Here is a 20,074-nt window from a genome sequence, read left to right on the forward strand (position 1 = left end):
CATTTCACTGGATGGAGAACATACTTCGTATGATTTTAATCGTTTTCAAGGTATTGAGACTTCTTTTACAGCCTCACATATAGTCTCTTCTGGAGAATCCTCATGTGCATGTGTTCACTAGCTATTTCATGGAAACAACACTTTATTATTACTTTCCATATATTGAGAATTTCTTCCCAACACTCGGGGGCCTTAGTAGCAGTTTATCACTTTAAATAACAACTACTACTATATTCAGTGAGTGACTCCCCACCCCACTTCAATCTATTACCACCCTCTGCCTCGAAATTTATTCTCTTTGCTCATTTTTATCCTCACAACTTCCCTAAGGGAATTAACCACAGTAGTCTCTTTATTTTACAGATGAGGAAACAGAGGATGAGGCTTGCCACAGAAAGTCCCACAGAACCTTTGGGGGTGTAGCAGAAGTGGGGTTTGGACTCTCTCAACAGCCATTCTTCCTCTAACAAGGTCCTGCTGCTACCGAGCTTACTCTGGTCTCTAGAGAAACACAAGTGGAACAAGCAGTTCATTCCTCCGCGAATGTGCTTCCCCCACCATGTGCGCGCACGCGCGCACACACACACACACACACACACACACACACACACACACAGCCAGGGGAAGCTTTGAGCTGTTCTCTCTTTGCCTTTCTATCTGGAGAAAAAAAGGGTGGCCCACTGGTACTGCAGCTGGGCCCACTGCCAGCCTGACCATGGGTTAGGAAGATGGGCATGAAACATCCTCATTGTTCAGGGCATAACAGTCCCAGGGCCTCACAAGCACAAAAAAATCACAAGTCCAAAGACTAAGATGAGGCTTCAGGTGGCATCAGAGAGACCAGGCTGGGATGACAGACCAGTAGGACCAATCTGGGTAACTAAAAGAGAATGAGGAAACTACAGAAGAAAAGGTTCTCTTTCCAGAGCTTTCTCTAAAGGTGAGGACAACTGCTGTTCTACTACAATATCTCTAATTAATTACCTTTAATGAACCTATTAGATCTCTACCCAGAATAGTCTCCCCTTGGGAAGGAGGATCCCATGTGGGCCTTAGCAAAGGTCAGTCCCCCAGATCAGGGGGTGTCCTTTCAGCTCCCATCGGCAGAGGCTCCATATCCTCATCCCTGGCATGTTGGTGAGTGGGTCCCTGTATTAGGCCAAAGGCTGGGCCACCATTAGGAATCTCAGCCACCTCAGGAATTCTAGGATTCCAGAACTCTGAAACAGCAGGCTACATGGCTTTTCCTCATAGCCCCACAGGTGGGTTCGTTACCTGAACTCAAAATGGTCACCTCTGTCACAAGGACAGGGAGACAGTGAACAAAGCTCTTCTTCATGTCCAATCGGAAAGTGAAGATTCCCTGCATTTCAACTGAAGCAGATAGAGAAGGCAGTGCGAATGTTTTGACTAGATGGGACCATCGTACTGTCATCATTAAAAGATCTGCCCCTGGACTCCCAAGTTCTGTCCTGACTCAAGTCCCAGGTTGACCTGGTCCCATAGTTTATTGCATCAGCTCATTCAACCCACTTCTCCTGCAAGACCCCAAACCTGGGAGACACTCTTAAATACAAGCGCCCCAAAAAATGATCCAAGGGAAAAAAAAAAAAGATCCCTTTCAGCACATCACTTGAAAAACTACCCAAAAGACTGGCTTTCAAGTTTCATATTCAGGTTATATTCTCATAGCACCATAAAACTTGTTTTTTCATGGCCATAAACTTGAGAAGCACCATCAGTCTCTTCTCACAGGGCCAGCACCATCATCTCTCCTCACGCACCTTAACATTACCTGTGCAAGGTGGAATCTGCCAATGATCTTGGACGTATTGTGATTCTTGCCTTGCATCTCAAAGCCCAGCACATCCCACAGCAGAGTCCTAACTAGTCTTCGTTCAGTAAATGTGGCTCAGAGGTCAAAGAGAAGCAGGTTTCCCTACACAGAACATCTGAGAGCCTGCAAGATACTAATTTGTCTGTCAGTCTCTAAGAGGGTGTTGGTGCGTGTGGCTGAAACCGAAAGGTATTTGTCCAGAGAGCCTACCTACTCTCCCTCTTTGTCTCCTTATCTCTCACTGCATCCCTCTTTTGTGGAATATGTTATAGGGCTACGATTCTACGTGACATGGACCAGGAAATGCTGATCTGGTTTCTATCTGAGCATGCCAAACTTGTTGCAGAGTCTCCTCTCCAGCAGACAGAAATACACAACAGCTCCCTCTTTTACACATGACTTATATGGAGAGACTTGGGCACACCAAGGTCCAACTCAGGACTCATGAGAATGAGCACTGCATATAATGGTGCAAAGTGGCTGAACCCAGCACTATCCTTGGGGCCTGATGTATTACACAGAGCTGGTACAATTCCAGCATTCTGCACCATGTGAATTGTAAACTCCTCTACAACATAAGAAAACGTCAGTCATTATACGGACTCTCTGACTTTTAAATGGTACCTAAGGCTTCGTGCCAGCAATATAAAAACAAAGTAGAAAATCAAGTCAGGTTTACAAGTAGGTTATGCTCTATGCACAGCATTTAGAACACCAAATTCTTTTGCCCAAAGAATCAAAATTACAAGTGATAATTAAGTTCTCAGACTAACCCACAATGCAGCTGAAACAAGGTAGACCTGCAATGTCATCAAATAAAAAAAAGGTTAAAAGTAAGAAATTCAAGAAGAAACAAATTTATTTATCAAGAACACTTATGCTCAGTGGTATACCCAGAGAGGGGCGAGACCTGTAGAGAATTGACAAACAATAACGAAGCCAGAAAAGTCAGCTGGCTTTTTATTTTGCCACCTGCTGACAACTGAAAATAACATCAGTAATAAAATACTGCTCCTTTGAGGAAGACTGGGTTCAACAAGAAGTGAAGAAGTAGTTAGGGGTACTTGGAGCTATTAAGGAGACCACAGCTCACCCACAAGATTTTAGTGTGATTCTTTATTGTGTCAGAATTCATGTTTATACCTACAGTCATGCCTACAGGAGCCTTTTATGCTTATCAACAATGAAGGTGGTTAGCAGAGGTATAACAGATGGGACAAGGATGGAGAAACAGATTCTATGAGTTCAATGAACAATTATGAGAAGAGAAAGGAAAGGCGCTCAAGAGAACACGTGTGTAATATGAGAAGCCATGGGTCCGAGATGGAATTGCACAGACTGAGAACACTAAACAGAGGAACCAAAGGCATCTTGCACAAGACTCTCCCAGGGAGAAAGAAAAAATGGGGAGGAAGAGGAGGGGTTTCCTAGGAGAGCCACCAGGTGGAGCCACGACCACAAAACCACTTAAGGGAAGGTTCTCTGGGTGGGACTTTAGTGGAAATCCAGCAGGGGTGCAGGGAAAGTCTAAATCAATGATTGTTCCATGGGACACTCGTTCCTCCAACGTTAATGCCTTCTTACCAGAACATAGAGATTGAAAAGAGGTAAATATAACAGAAGAAAAATTCTAAAAACTATTTTATCAATGACCCACATGTTAAAAATTATAGGAAAAAACAGGATAGCAACATCCCTCTAGAATGGCTTCTTTAGATCCATTTCACCACCATCCCTAGGTCCAAGAGGCAGTACTACTCAGATAAGAAAATGGACAAGGGCGACATACTCTAACGTCAATTATGGCCCTTAACCCAGGCTCCCAAAGAAACATGTCAGAAATATAGCCAGGAATCAGTTACTTTAAAAGACTTCTTTACAGCCCTTTTATTCACAGACTTTCAAGAATGAAGCCCCACTGGGGCAAAAAAAAAAAATACATACATATAAGGATACATTCACACAGATGTATATAATATTGAATGACTATATATTATATATGATATCTACCCACGTTCACTGCCAGGTGGCCAGCTTTATTTTTATGTTCCAATGGAAAAGAACAGCTCAGGTGAGAGCCAGGAGTTTCCACACCACAGCACTGCCTTGTCTTAACTCTTACTCTTCTACCTGTCTATAAAAGTCAGCAATTTAGGAAAGCTGACAGGTGTTTTGGAAACCTGAAGAAAAATCGGACCAAACACACCACATTTTCAGATTTCTAGTTAATTGTTGGTAATTCACACTTGCTTCTCCAAGAAGAAATTTGAAAGGAAAAACAGTCTTATTTCTAGAAACAAATCCCCAGATCTCATATCTACCTTAAACAACAAAGCACTGGAAAACCAAAGTGGTTAACATTTTCTTTATGCAGGACATACTTTTTCCATCCTGTGTTTACAGTTTCATTTCAAACAAAGAGTCCACAGCCTATCAAGATCTGGGCCACTGCCTCTGAGGCAACATGGGAGTTCCACACCAGCGGGTGCACGCTTGAACACACACACACACACAAATACACACACACTCAAGTTCTGACAAACAAGCCAATGGATACCTTAAGGAGTGTATTCTGAGTTGCTAAGTAAAGGCTAAACAAATGAAAGCTCGAACAAACATTTCCCCTTCGGTAGAGTCAAGGGAGGGAGGTCGCTATGGCCAGATCTGTTTAGGGACTGGAGTGACTAGTGCTGAAACTGTGAGGCAAAGAAAGATAAACAACAGGTAAAATTCTTCTGACCGCTACAGGCAGCAGACCAAAATGGCGAGCCCTTCCACGGTATAAACACTAGGTCCATATTGTGTTGAGGGGCATGGATATATCACCCATCCGCACACACAATGAATTCCGGAGGATTTCTGCACTAACTTTTAAAGCAACAGTGTGTCACCAGAGGCAGAGCAGCTGTTGGTCCCTCTGTCAAGGAAAACTTTTGAATTAAACCTGTCTGAAGGACTACACATGAGAAATGAGCCCCAGAGAGTCATGTTCTACCATCAAAGTCACACCCACATACCAACTGAAAGGGCAACCCTCCCCCATCTCAACTTGACTCTTATCTCGTAGCATCAGGGCTCTACGTGTTACAAATTACATCCTTTAAACCATAGGGTCTTTCAGCATTAATCTCTGGAAGGGGCAGTAAAATGTAAATGCATAACAAACCTTAAATAAAGATGATAAAAGCAGTTTATCTTTCAGAAGGCAGATGCCAAAGTAGCAGAGCGACTTAAAAAGATGATTACAAAAATACATTGTATATCAGGAGAGCATAACAATAACAATAATAATAGCAAAGAATAATAAATGTGCAAAATACAATAGAGACTTACCAAACACTGAATTCATGATAAACTGGAAATAGAAACAAGGACATATAAAGCCAACCAGAAACCTGCGGAGTGGCTTCACATTCAGAATGACAGAAGTAAGTAAGAGACATATCCCCACCTTGCCAGAAAAAGGATATAAGAAATGTGCAGCACTTTCTTAACATTTCCCAAGTGATATTACTTATAGGCAGAACTGGCTGGTATTTTTCAAGTCTTTCTATCTGCCCCAGTACCAAGCACAGGGCCAGGCTCGTAGCAGGCAGACAGTAAACATGTTTTATTGAACGTTAGGATCCACCCAAAAGTGAATAAGGAACAACGTCCAAAATCATAGGTAGCAGGACAGTTTCGGAGCTAGGAAGCTTCCCCATGACATCTGTCAATGGTGCAAAAACTGGGAAACTAGAGCCCTGGAATAGAAGCTGATCCGCACACAGGCCAGCAGGGTATTGATTACGGCCTGGATACTTAAGCTATCGCATGGATAAAGTTGGTGGGAAACACTTATAAGGATGAAATCAAAAGATTTTGTATTCTATTTTACTTCGAGTAGAAAAGAATCCATATTCAAGTGAAGAAAATCTTCCTTGCTCATTTTCAAGGCTGTATTTAGTGTATTTGCCATTAATCGTTAAAGCATCCATCCTGCTCAAGTTTGTTTTTTAAACTCAAGGTTTGAATTTTTTTTTTATTCCTCCACATAGCAATGTTCCAATTTAGGAGGGCCCCTCACTCTCCTATATGGGTTCAATGATAGAAGAAACAAAATAATAATAAATTATTCTCACAAGGAAACGGAGAATCTTTTTCTGTCTGGTTCACGAGAATGACTTTTGGCTCCAAGAAAAGTTTTTAGATTTTCTGGCTGCAGTTTGTCAACAATCTGGAGTCTGGAATAACTTCAGGATATATAATATCCATGCTAAAAGTTTAAATTTTAAAAGATGACTTCTAACTCCTTGGGGAAGGCTTGTTTTAACCAGGAAGCTCCTTCACTGTGACTCGGCAAAGCCCAGAGAAGTGGACAAGGGTGGGAGCAGACACAACCACCCTTTACAGTGCTCATGCCTAGAATGTATACATAGCTCATGGCTGCCAAGCCAGCTAGAGGACCTGCTCATCTGCTCTCTCTCGCTCTCTCAATTTCAGTCACATCTGTTTTGCTCAAATGAAAAACCCGTGGAGTCATTCCAGTACCTCCCTAAATCAACTCTGGAGAGATTTGCAAAGGTTAAAGCTGAAAACTGAAACTGATCGGTCCCCAAACTCATGTTTCCATGGTCCTGGCCTTTTCTCAAAGCTATGAATAGTTTCCTTCAAATGTAGAGTCGCTTTTGACCTTATGCAGGTGCCTAGGGAGGGCGAGCTCATCCCACACTGTGAGCTGCGACAACCCATCCACCCCTGCTGCAAGTGAGGCACGTCCCCAACGCAAAAAGCGCTGGACCCAACCGGGCAAACGTCTTCAGCTCAGTCTCTCTCAAATTCAGGACCCAATGAAACGGTTCGGTTTCAGATTTTTAACAGAAATAGACGGTGATCTTTCTTCATGGCTAAGCCTGTATCAAACGATACGGCCCATGTAAAGGAAAAGGTCATCTCATCTTTGAGAAAAAGGAAGAAAAAGAACTTGTGTTAATTCTATCAGATTCACACAGGGTCCAAGGCTGAATCACAAGGTGGACTCATATACTATAAGACAGACCCCACGTTAGTGAATCAAAGTAGCCTGTCATTAAACTCTGAAAGCAACTTCCCTCCATGACAACAGCAATTGCCAAAAACATCCACGAGACTTTCAGGGGCAAAGCTCGATGGAAACAAAGGGAAGGAGGAAACCTCGGTCATTTACAACAACTCAAAAAACTTGAAAAATTAGTCGGACGGAAGTGTTGACAAGTAATGAGCCTCGTCCCACCGATTTAGCCTCTGATCCTTGTTTTAAAACGGAAAAAAAAAAGTGGTTTTTCATTGATTTGGGGTGGGGAAAAAAATGTAGCTTTTGAGCTCAACACAATGAACTATTTATCTGGCCTGACAAGGCCAATCAATCCAGCCTGCTGTTTATTATAAGGAGGAGTAGGGGTACTGTTAGCCTTGCCAGGTGGGGGCAGGGCCAAAGACGGCACTGACCCTGGGACACAATGTCCCCCTTCAGCTGGAAATTTATGTTTGGCCCAGGTGACCCGGGGGTCAGTGTAAAGCCTGGGACAGAATGAAGATGGTGTGTTACGTGTTCCATATTTACAGGACACTCCCATGGGCTAAAGTCTCAGAGCCACTGGCTGATTGATTTTATAAAATAGCTGGGAGTAAAAAGTTGCTCAGCATCAGGCTGTAGGCCTACCTAGCGTGGAGGCTTAAAAGGGGACCGTGAAGTCAGTAAGCCAGGTCTTTTAATGCCATTTCCTGGCTAATGCAAAATTCTGTAGGGGACCTCAAAGGTCAGACTTTTCATTGTAAAGAGACAATTATGTGAAATGTTCGATTCCTGCATGGATTTCAAGCTCTCAGGTAATTTTATCAAACTCATCTGGATAATTACCTTAATTCCTTAACTTAATTCCTCATCTTGTTAAATGGATGAACCACCTGAATTCTTTTATTTGCTTTACAAAAACAGGGCTGGCCAGAGAGGCCTTGCCCCTGGTCCACAAGCATGCAATTCCTGGGCCCCCTGACCCAAGCAGTGTGAGGAGAGACGGGAGGGGCTCCGATCTGCAAGGGAGGTTTGGGGATGCAGACACACGCACTGAACGCTTGTGCTCCATGTGCAGTGAGGGCGGGCCTCAGGAGCACTGGAGCTTATCTGCAGGAACGCAGGAGGCGCTCTGGGGGATGACTACAGTTTTAGAGCAAAGGATGTCTAATTCTTAAAATGGGAAATTCCCTCCATTGGCAGGATGGAATTAAAAAAAAAAAAAAACAAGAAAAGAAAAGAAAATCCTATAGCTGCTAACCAGCATGGGCCTCCAGCCAATATTTCAACTGAATAATTTAAAAAAGGAAATGTAACCCGGGGCAGCTGGAGGGGGCAGAGGAAGAAGCAGGAAGGAAGAGAGACACGAAGCTGAGGTCTCAAGGACTGTGATCAATGGGCAGTTTATTGGACAAATTCTTATGGCGTCGAAATTTGATGAAAGATGAGCTGTTCTTCCCTGTGGTTATGTAAACTTGCCTTCTTTTTTTCTTTTTAATGGAACTCTTTGCTAATACACTTCCGGCTCCTGCTTTTGAACGGCTCTGTGTTTCTTTTTAAGGAAGTAATAAGGCGGCCCTGCAAAGCCTGCAGCTGAAAGCTAACCTACCAGGGGCTGGCTCAGGGGGCACCCAGACTGGTCCACGGAGAGGGCGGGCTCTGGAGAAACCAGGCAACCCAGTGGGAGCATTTGAGTATAAAACGGAGTCTAGTCGCCTCTGCCGTCTCGGACCGCCTCTCTCCTGTCATTTCGAACGACAATGTCACAAAGCGTGGATAGGGGAGAACACAAAACTCCAACAAGCTGATAGCTGAGAACGTCTGCCTTGAGGTCTCAAAAGGGGGACACCAGGCGGTGGCAGGCTCCCTGGTTAGGAAGATGGATGCAGGAGACGTGCCTCTACATGCACGGCCTCCGAAACCGAGAGAGACACGGCCTGTGTGTGGGAACCCAGGGGCCAGAGAGAGAAAAGACCCAGCTGAAGTCTGCCCTTAAGTTGAAAAGAGAGCGTGGCCAGACGTGCCCGGCTCAGCCCGCCAGAGCGCTCTCTGAAGTCACCTTTCATCCATAAAAATAGATATGAAAGTGAAAGCTAGAGTCCTACAAAAATCGTCGTTGACAAACTTAGTTTCCTCTCCCACTGTCAAAAAAAAATTTTTTTCATTAGTTCCCTTTATTACAGTTACTGTATCGTTATGTGCTGTGCGTGAGTGGGTGCGCGCCCCAAATGTATAGAACGCCAGAAGGGCCAACGCCATTCAATTTTCCGGCAATTCAAAATGGGATGCGGTTCACCTCGAAGTTTCCAGGTGGGGGTGGGAGAGGGGGAGGGGGCGGGGGCTCTCTCTTCTGGGCCATACCTCTCTTGTTGGTTCTGAGGATCGTTTCGGAAGACAGCAAAGCATTTCCACTGGACGCCTCGTGCATGGGCTTTTCGGGAGCTTTGCTGGACAGAGGGTCTTTCTTCATCTCTTTCTTTATTTCCTGGGAGGACAGAGAAAAGGAAAACAAGACTGTAGTGCAACATTTTAGAATGTCTGACTATTTTAAGCTTCAGCTTTTTGGAAATGAACTTTAGCGACCTCGACGGAGCACAGCATTTTAAAAACAGCATTTCCTATCTTTGTCGAAATTCTTTCCCTTACTGTTATCGGAGAAGCACCCCGTCTTAGAAAATGGAATGGTGTCCAATGAGGTGATGCAACCTTCTGTGACGATGGCCATTCCAAGTGATTGTAAAGGCCACCACAGAGCTCTAAATGACAGCCTGCACTGCTTTTTGAACAATAAGTTCGGCCAACCAGAGTTGCCCCTGAAAAGCCTTCCCGTTTCTAGTCTTCGTGTGCGTGAGTGGGTGCGCACCCAAAACGAACATAAAGACAGAAGGGCAAACGCCATTCAATTTTCCAGCGATTCAAAATGGGATGCCGTTCTCTTCTTCCCAACAGAGGGTTAGCGAAGTATATTCCCCAATCACCGCTGTGCTTACAAGCATGCTAAACCCCCAAGAGGATGACTGAAGTCTGCTGACGGTCCCCGAGTTTCTCTGGCTTTTCAAATCTTGACAGAGAAAAACATACACATAAAGATAACAAACTAAAACAAAGACTATCATTCTAGGCCAGGGGTTCGCCAACTACGCATACCACGTGCTTTTGTAAAAAAAAGTTTCATCATCACACAGGGCCCTGCATTCGTTTACGTATTTTCTACGGTTGCTTTGATGCTGCTGTGGCAGAGCTGAGGAGCTGGAACAGAGATCCAAGCCAAAAACACCTGGCCCGTTACGGAAAAAGTTGACACTGGGTGGTCTCTTATCAAAGCTCTCTTAAGATCTGGATTTTTAAAACCTGACGCCTGATACCATTGTTTCCAATTCCTTTAATAATTAGCATAATTCTTTTCAAAAGTATTAATGGCTGGAAACGAGAGTAACCCACAAACTGCAGATCTGGGCAGGGAGGGTTCTGGGCTTGTCTGAGCCCATGATCACACAGATCTGGGAAAAAAACGAACACGAAGGGGCTCGAGCCAAAGCATGGCTGGGTGGCAGGAAGGGCTGAAAGACGAAAGGGGTGTTTTCTAGAAAGAGCCCGAGGCCAGAATTGGGCACGGGTCCTTCTATGAATGAACATGAGGATGGAAAATTCAGTGGGGCCGGGGGGTGGGGGGTGCAATTTGGCCTGGGCCGAGGGCAGAGGTGGAAAGAACAGAACAAAAAGCTTGTCAAAACACAGCCACTGCCTGGCGGCTTCCTACACACCCCGAGTGTTAGTTACTGTATCCAATTCCCGGATTGCTGGCTCTGTTCACAACAGCCTCGCCCTCTCTCCCTCACCAGGGCCCCACCGGAAACCAGCAACCGTGACTGGTGCTCTGCTGGGTTGAGAGTTTCAGCCGGCGCCCCAGACCAGCACAGCACAAAGCTGGGTGCATGTGTGTGTCTGTACACGCACTCCCACCTCAGCAGCCCTGGCACCTGCTAGAACAGCAGTTGATGGGGGTTTCTGCAGCCTCACAGGCAGATGGCATCAGGGGACAATCTGCAAACATTGCCAGCCTGAGCCGCATGGAGGGATGCTTTCTTAGTGATGGCTGCCAGCCTGCTATGGCTCTAGAGGTAAAGGAAACAAGCCACCTTGGGGGCTCATTCCCCAATGGTTGCTTCTTCAGGGGTAGAAGAGTTGATTAAGTGTCACTCTCCACTCCAGTGTGGGTGTGACCGTGCAAACACAAAGTGCCCACCTGGACACAACGCAGTGACGCAACATCCAGTTTTGCCAAGGAGTAATTCAGAGAAATTCGGTGGGTTGTGGGTGACACAGTAAGGACTTGCTTAGCACTAACCACGAGTGTCATGCAACTGGGGAAAGGTGAGGGGGTACAAACGTTTCAGAGACTGGGGTGGTCACTGGGGAAAGCCTCAGAAACCATGCTTGTCAAGAATGCTCAACACCCGGGGTTCAAAGCAGCACCCCGTGAGCTTTGAAGGACTGATCTGATGAAGCAGGTGCATAAGGGCTGAGAAACCAGCAACAAGAGACAGGCTGGTTCGTAAGTTTCAGATTTCATTGCCACCCCCCCCGGCCCCACGACTGTTCTCATGTGCCAGGTAGATAAGCCTAGGGATGATCTACTTTTTTAACTTGCTTCTTAGATGGAAGCAGAGAGGAAACAAAACTTAAAATATGTCCTGTATTTTCCCAAAGAAACCAGACACATAGGCATGGCGGTGCATCCTGCATATTCTCTACCTGCCAAACACCCAGGTACAGCAGGCTCAATGCAGCCTCGCCCTAAGCCAATGTCTTCCCTCCAACCCGCCCCTTCTCCAGGAGAGAGGGGAGCTATCTTGAGTGATGGTCTATCATCTACCCACTTAGCCAGGCTGGAAAACTCAGTGCTAACCCTCATCTAACGAGGCACCCAGTTGGGCTCTATCTACTTCCTCAATCTGTTTCCCTCCTCCCCCATATGCTGCCTTAAAAACCCGAGTACCAGGCAAAGAACGTGAACAGACATTTCTCCCAAGAAGATACACAAATGGCCGATAAGTACAGGACAAGATGCTCAGCATCATTTTTCACTAGAGAAATGCAAATCAAAACCACAACGAGATGCCCCTTCATCCCCCTAAGACGGCTAGAATTTTTTTTTAAGTAAAACAAGTATTGATGAGGACACGGAGAAACTGGAACCCTTGTACATTGCTGGTGGGAATGTCAAATGGTGCAGCCACTGTGGAAAACAGTCTGGTGGTTCCTCAAAAAGTTAAACACGGAATTACCGCATGACCCAGAAATTCCGCCTATAGGTATATACCCCGAGGAGTTGAAAGGAGGGACCTGAACAGATACTTTTCTGTCAACATTTAGTGCAGCATTATTCACAATAGTCAAAAAGTGGAAACATCCCAAATGTGCAATGACAGATGAGTGGACAAAAAAGATGTGGCATAAACCTACAATGGAATATTACTCAGCCTTAAAAAGGAACAAAATTTTCACTACATACTACCACATGAATGAGCCTAGAAAAACATTATGCTAAGTGGAATAAGTGAGATACAAAAGGACAAATACTGCATGACTCCACGTATATGAGGCACTTAGAACAGGCAAACTCAGAGACAGAAAGTAGACAAGAGGTTACCAGGGAGTGAGGGGATGGAGGAAATGGGAGTTAACGTTGAATGGTTACAGAGTTTGTGTTTAGGGTGATGATAAGTTTGGGGAACAGACAGCGGTGATGGTTGCACAACCATATGAATATAATTAATGACACTACATTGTACTTCTAAATGGTTAAAATGGCAAGTTTTATTACACATACATGCATATACAGCCACGATAAAAAATACACATGAATACCAGCTTACATGTGAGAGATTACCATGTGCCAGAGCCTCCTCTAAGAGCTTCGCCTGGATTGCAACTTTCAACCTGTACAACAGCCCTACTGACAGATGCGCACGCCAAGACACAGAGAGCCGAGGAGACCTGCCGAGGTCCAACAAGTAGGAGCCAGAAGTGGACCTCAACCTGGCTAACTTCAGAGCTAGGTCTTAAGCATGCTTCCCCAAGTGCTGCGGCTCCTAGTCCCTCCTGTCCCAGTTCAACCTCCACACTGCCTCAAGGGACACTTTCCTAAAACAATTATATGCTCTTGTCACCCCCTACAGAAACCCCCAGTTACTTCCAAAAGACCACAGGGCAAGCTCCTTCCTTTAAAAAGCTTTCAACTTCTATAGCGAGCCACAAGTCCTGGGTACTCACTTCTGGCTCAAATGATCTGACATATATGCTGATGCCAGACTACCAATTCCCCTCAGGGCACTTTTTGGACACCCCGATGTTCAAAGACATCTGATGGCATGGACGCCTAGTGGCAGGCTCCCAAAATAGGTGACAATGCTGGCAATGACACAACCTTACACTGGCAAGGGCTTATATAAATTAAAGCGCTTTAACAAATCTTCTTGCGCTTGTTCCTCACAAGAACACTGTTATTTTGCTACTGAAAAAAAAAAAATCTGACTTTTCTAAAGTGGTTTATTTTTGCATACAAGAATCATGAGATCCAGTCCAGAGAGGATGCCAAGGCCAGCAAACAGCTACAAGGCTAGTAAGGGGCAGAGTGGGCCATGGGACCCAAGCTCTCCTGCTACAGCTTACCTCCCAGGAAGAACCAGTGTCAAGGCTACAACCGAAAGAGTCCAAACCATCCCACCTGTGGCTCCAATGGAAAACTTAGCTTTCCTCCATACCTGAAGAATCAAATGTACCACTTTATCCCTAAGCCCGCAAATACCAGGGCTGAAATCCTTGAAGTCTCTTATCATCCCCACTTAAAAAAAAAAAAAAAAAAAAAAAAAACCCTCTTTGCTGTGGAAGAGGGTGGACTTGGCGGTGAAGCAACTCCTGCCTCCCTACAGCTGCCAGCAGCTGTGTACCTGGAGCTCTCCGAGGTTCTGATCCAGGTCAAGAGCCTCTGGATTTCCTGGGTCTGAGCATTCCTAGCCCCCAACCCACAGGCTCAGCTTTCTGACCATGAGCCCTACAACTGCAAACCATCTGCTAAGAACCTGGATCCTACTATCTTGGAGGCCACACCCCAGGCCACAAATGTGGGCCACAGGGCTTACAGAAACTCACACGTGTCCACATATACAAGTCAGTAAGGATTCTACTTGTTTTAAAACACTGTGGAATAGTCAGGGGTGAGCAAACCTCTTTAGGAGGTAAAGAAAACCCAGCTTGTCTTTATCTCAAATGTGAGGCCTTACCAATAGAAACTCAGCTTGTACAGTAAAACTGAGGCCATCAATAAACTATCAACGCTCCAGTAACACTCAAGCTGTGTCACAAGGACCACCTTAGTGAAACGTGAGAGGAATTCACACCACTGCTGCTTCCCAAAGCACGATGCTGATCAGAATCTGAGATGGCTTACCCACATCTGGAGGGCCAAGAAGTCCCAGTAATGCCACCCCAGCAAAAATTCTCTGTAACACATTTAGCAGCCTGCAAACAGCAGCCTCCCTGGGCAGAGGCATAATTTGTGCACAACTGGGGGCTCAACCAGCTTAGGCTGCTCTTCTGATAAGTGGAGCCACCTGGCATGGCTGATGGCTGAGCCAAGTCAGCTACCTCTTTCTCCCTCCCCACCCAGGACCTACTATACAGATGTTGGGCAGTTGGCTGGGTTGAACCTTAACTTCTTTTAATTAACCCAAATATTTCACAGCAAAATATTAAGGAAGGTCCAGATTAGTGGTCCCCTCCCTCCTCTCATTCTTCATGGCTTCTACCAGCCTTGACATAAGTTAAGAGAGAATGCTGGATGGAGAGCATGCTGCTCGGAGTCAAAACACCAGAACGAGCCTTGGCATCATCATTTATCAGGTGAGTGACCTTGGAGGCAATAGCGAAAGCCTCTAAGCAGCTCTCTTATCTCTAAAAGAAGTCTAATGCTAAATGCTTTGGCACCATCACAGAGGGGTCTTCAGGATCAAATAGTGAACTAGACCACAGGACACCAACTGATGACTTATCATCGCTATTAACATCATCATTAAATAACAAGTGCTATTTTTTAAAAAAAAGAACTACACCTAACAACACAGATAAACATTTATAGCTAGAATGTTGAATGAAAGAAGCCAGACCCAAGAGATCACATAATGTATGATTCCATTTACATGAAGTTTCTAACAGGCAGAACGCATCAATGGTGAGAGATCTCAGAGCAGCAGGTACCCTTGGGGAGGTACTGACAAGAGAGGATACAAGACAGCCAGCTGGGAGGACGAAAATGTTCCACAATTTGGTCTGGGTGATGGGTGCACAGGTATATAAACCCCTAAAAATTCACTGAGCTGTATTTCTCAAATCCCTGCATTTCACCGTATGCTGTCAATGTACAAAAACAACAAACGTGCCTAAACTGGAAGAAGACAGATACTTTTTTTGTTTGTTGTGGCTGCACCTGTGGCATGTGGGGGTTCTTGGTCCAGGGGTCAAGCCTGCACCCCAGCAGCGACCAGAGCCACTGCAGTGACAACACTGGATACTTAATCCTCTGAGCCACAAGGGAACTCCGGGACAGATTCTCTTAAAATCGAAATGTGCTAATACTGTGTCCTAGAAGGTCAAAACCTGGAAAAGCTAGTGCTTTCGTGTTTTAAGATTCATCTGGGGGCAGGGGGTGGAAAGCGCTTTGGGATCAACATCAAGGGGAAGAATGGTCAGAGAGAGCCAGGTGCACCCTACCAAGAAGATGAGCCAAGGGGCGTCTCATCTAATTGACAGAAGTGGCTGAGTAGATGGGCTCGCTCCATGGCACCCTTCCTCTCCACCCCAGCTGTTTTCCTCACATCTCGCAAGACTTCCTTCTCTCCTGCCACCAAGACTACAGGGACATGGAGGAGGCTGGCGCCACCGACACCAGGGGAGCTCGGTGCTGCCCTGATCAGCCAGAAGTGCTGGTCCTGGGCTTTTCTCGGCATTAGGGTGAGGCTTGGCTGGGTCCCCTAAAGCTCAGGGTTGAAGCAGGGCAGGGAGAAGAGGCACCACTTGTCAGCCTGTCCTCAAACCCCGTCTGTTTCTTTCTGGAGGTGAGGCTTCCTCTAGAGGCAGATGTGGCTGTGGGATCACAGCTGTGCCCTCTATGCGAGTTCATGGAAAATCTTTTTGCAAAATTACCACTGGCAGGAGATAAAAGGAAGTCACTAAAAACAAATTCTTACACCAAATCTACTGATCAAGAGCGTTCTGAATAGATACAGAATCCTAGAATAGCGCATCCCTCCCGCTCCGCGCACGCGAGCACAAAGTGTCTTCCTGCCTGCCCCACACAAAAATGCAAGTTTAAGAAGCAGTCACCCCACGAACATTCCCTGCTAGCAGAGACTGTGCTTTCCCAGCATTTGGCTCCCTTCACAGTAGACTAGTCAGTTTCATAACACCCAGGCATGGAGTTCCCGTCGTGGCTCAGTGGTTAACGAATCCGACTAGGAACCATGAGGTTGCGGGTTCGATCCCTGGCCTCGCTTAGTGGGTTAAGGATCCGGTGTTGCCGTGAGCTGTGGTGTAGGTCGCAGACACGGCTGGGATCTGACATGGCTGTGGCTGTGGTGCAGGCTGGCAGCTACAGCTCCTATTCGACCTTTAGCTTGGGAACGAACCTCCATGTGCTGCGAGTGCAGCCCTAAAAAAAAAAAAAAAAAAAAATCCGGGAAGACACAAGACACAGCTAGGAATCTGAAAGTAGCAGGAGTTTCAGCTCTGTCTGTAAGATTCTGTTTCTTAGAAAAAAAAAAAAAAAAAAAAAAAAAACCACATCTCATTATCACAATATTTAAAAAAAAAAAAAATACCCATGCTGGAGTTCCCGTCGTGGCGCAGTGGTTAACGAATCCGACTAGGAACCACGAGGTTGCGGGTTCGATCCCTGGCCTCGCCCAGTGAGTTAACGATCCGGTGTTGCCGTGAGCTGTGGTGTAGGTTGCAGACACGGCTCGGATCCCGCGTTGCTGTGGCTCTGGCGCAGGCCAGTGGCTACAGCTCCGATTCGACCCCTAGCCTGAGAACCTCCATATACTGCAGGAGCGGCCCAAGAAAAGGCAAAAAGACAACAACAACAAAAAAAAACCCCATGCTGCTGAATCACAAAACCCATCCACTGCATTAGAGAGAACTGTAGAAAAAATACATATGAAATACCTGAAATAAATATGGCAAAAAATGAAGATTTGATAAATCAGAGTGGTGGGCACACAGGTATTTATCATTCAGTTTCTTTTCTCAATGCTTGAAATATTTCATAATTTCCCCTAAAAATTACATAGTGAAACCACGTCGATGTTTCATACCACAATGGCTTTTTTACATTTACAAAATACGCTGCCACTTAAAAACGTGCTCTGACACATCATCAGAAATACACCTGAGATACTTTCAGCTCAAAAACTAACAAGGCAATTTTTTTTTAAGGAACAGGATATCTGATGTCATGCCTCTATGTAACTCTTGAACTGCATGTCTACACTATCATGGATTTGTAGTACCATCTCCCAAGAATCACTCATAGCACAAGCCCAGGCAAGAGGCTCTCCACCTGCAGCACGGGGGTGAATGCTGCAAAGAGCTCAGCTAGGGCTAGATTCTGGACAAAGATGAGACCGGCTACCTTCGTGTCCCAAAGAGATGACAGACCTTCCTGATGTACAATGCAATTACCCGAATAACAGTCAATGCCTTTCTATCTGCCGACACATACCCTGCTAAACAGCTAGCTTATTACCATTGGATCAAAGGGTGTCAATACCAACCAACTGCTTGGACATGCTTTAGTGAGCACTTAATACATATGTGTCAAGTGAATGGCCAATTCAGCAGAGCGTTATGGGCAAGACGGCTATCTACAGATGAGGGGGAGTTTTTTTCAATTCAATCCAAAGCTATGATAACACAGAAATCTGTATCCTCCCTACACGGATACAACTGGTATTCTCTGAGTCACAATCAACTTTTCCCCTCACAGGTTGCAGGTCTGGCTTCAGAGTGGTAGGATGAAGATACAGGAAGAAAAGTTACACAGTGTCTCATTTGTTTTAAACAAGCAATACTATTCCTTTTTAGACTATGAATATTAGACATTCAAAATAAATGCACTCATTTAAAAATAAAACTTTAGCAACACTAGAAGACAAAAGAGAGAGATTTTACAATCTCAGAGTGAGAAAGACTCTTTGACACTGTGACACACACAGAATCTAGAAATCACAAAAGAAAGGGGTGATGAAGAACAGAAAACTATAAATACAATATAGGAGAAAAAGAACATTTATCAAGAAAGACAAAGTCAAACTGGGAGAATACTGTCTGTGCTATAGAAAGAACTCTTTCTACAAAGTATTAGCAAAGAGATCAGTAACTCAACAAAAACAGCAAAGGACAGTTCATAGAAAAAAAATGACTCAAACACATGAAAAGATGCTGAACCATACTCATAGGAGAAATGTGAATTACAGTGCAATTCATTTGACAATATCTGGGCAGTATTCACTACATAGAAGGACCATGAATCGTCATGGCTATTTTGTTAGACTGAAATTGTAGCATGAACACCTTCTTCTATTTTTATTTTTTGTCTTTTTAGGGCTGCACCCGTGACATATGGAGGTTCCCGGGCTAGGGGTCAAACTGGAGCTGCAGCTGCTGGCCTATATCACAGCCACAGCCACTCGGGATCCAAGCCACATCTGCGACCTACATACACCACAGTTCATGGTTAAAAGCCAGAGCCTTAACCTACGGAGCAAGGCCAGGGATCGAACCTGCGTCCTCATGGATCCCAGTCAGATTCATTCCCCCTGAGCCACAAGAGGAACTCTTTTTAATTTGTTTTATTTTATTATTATTTTTTAACACCTTCTCATTAGAGTGTTTACACAAGTCTTCTCACCAGAGTGTGGGCTCTCTCCGAATACCGTATTGGTTTTCACAGCACAAGCACAGTGCGTGGCACACAGCTGGTACTCACGCCAAGAAGGAGAGATCCAGAGAATGGCAAGCACAAATTCTCTAGAAGTTGAGAGGCTAGATAGAGAGGGAAGTACAGAATTTTTACATTACAATGAGATCTTTTTTTCTTTGATATTAAATACCATGAAGTTTCTCAATGGAGCTCTCCGAAACCCAGTGGATTTCTTAGTTCTACTGATACAAGATACAGTTTTTATCTGTCATATCAGCAACAATAAAAAATTGGCAACATAAGGTTGGCAATGATGTAGAGAAAGATATCCTCTTATCCTTTCCACTGAGTATAAATGGATGTATAAATTGGTACAACCTCTGTGGGGAGCACTGCGGCCATTATCTAGCAAAAAGTTACATGCCTAATGCCTTTGGACTCACTATTTCCATTTCCAGGAATTTAAACTGCAAGCACACTTGCACACATGCAAAGTAGCACATGTACAAGATTAATCATCATGGCATTGTTTAAACTAGCAAGGGACTGAAAGAATGTGAACATGTGTCAGTAGCAAACTGGTTCTGTGAATTACAGTAAATCCACGCCATGCAACTCTCTCCAAGAACGAGGCTGGTCCATCAGTGCCCATAAGGATAATCACCAAGACATGTGGCTGGTTTTAAAAAAAACTCTAATAATGTATGCAAGCATTTGTGTGAATTTATGTGCAGGCCTCACGCTGTAATGCAGAATAACAAACTGGTAACCAAGGCTGCCTTCGGGGAGGGGAGCAGGGTGGCTGAGAGATGGGGAAAACATAGATTTTGTCCCTTTTAATTGGTACCATGTGCCTGGGCTAGCTGTACAAAAGTTTAATTGATTTCAAAAAGGGTAATTAAAATATGTTTAGTATTTTCCAATCATTAGAATCCTGACTGTTACTGTTTCTGCAAACAAGGAAGAAGTAAACACTGGCCCCGAAGAGAATTTGGTTCTGTCGTTTCCACGGCTAGGCTCAAAGATCCCCGTGCAGCCTGTCACAGTGATGACAGTGCATGTGAACATGTACGAAGCTGAGAAGAAAGCTCTGCGGTCCATGTATTTCAGCAAGAAGGGGAGGCAGGGAAGTTAAGATGTGGGAGAAACCAGGCCAGGCCCAATAATCCATTGCTGTTTCATTATTTGGTACAGAATCCGGTATTATGGAAATATAATTAATGGC

At 44.9% G+C, this 20,074-nt stretch overlaps 1 protein-coding gene across 11 annotated transcripts in view; it reads right to left on the minus strand.

The window, feature by feature from the left end:
• SH3KBP1 (SH3 domain containing kinase binding protein 1) overlaps positions 1-20,074 on the minus strand; it is a 342,082-nt gene that overhangs the window by 201,315 nt on the left and 120,693 nt on the right. For all 11 annotated transcript variants that reach the window (XM_021080257.1, XM_013985983.2, XM_005673482.3 and 8 more), the window contains one exon: positions 9,231-9,354. In XM_021080257.1, coding sequence (XP_020935916.1) covers positions 9,231-9,354 — 124 coding nt within the window. The remainder of the gene's footprint in view (positions 1-9,230; positions 9,355-20,074) is intronic.

The sequence above is a fragment of the Sus scrofa genome, chromosome X (genome assembly GCF_000003025.6).
Source record: "Sus scrofa isolate TJ Tabasco breed Duroc chromosome X, Sscrofa11.1, whole genome shotgun sequence".
Classification (NCBI taxonomy): domain Eukaryota; kingdom Metazoa; phylum Chordata; class Mammalia; order Artiodactyla; family Suidae; genus Sus; species Sus scrofa.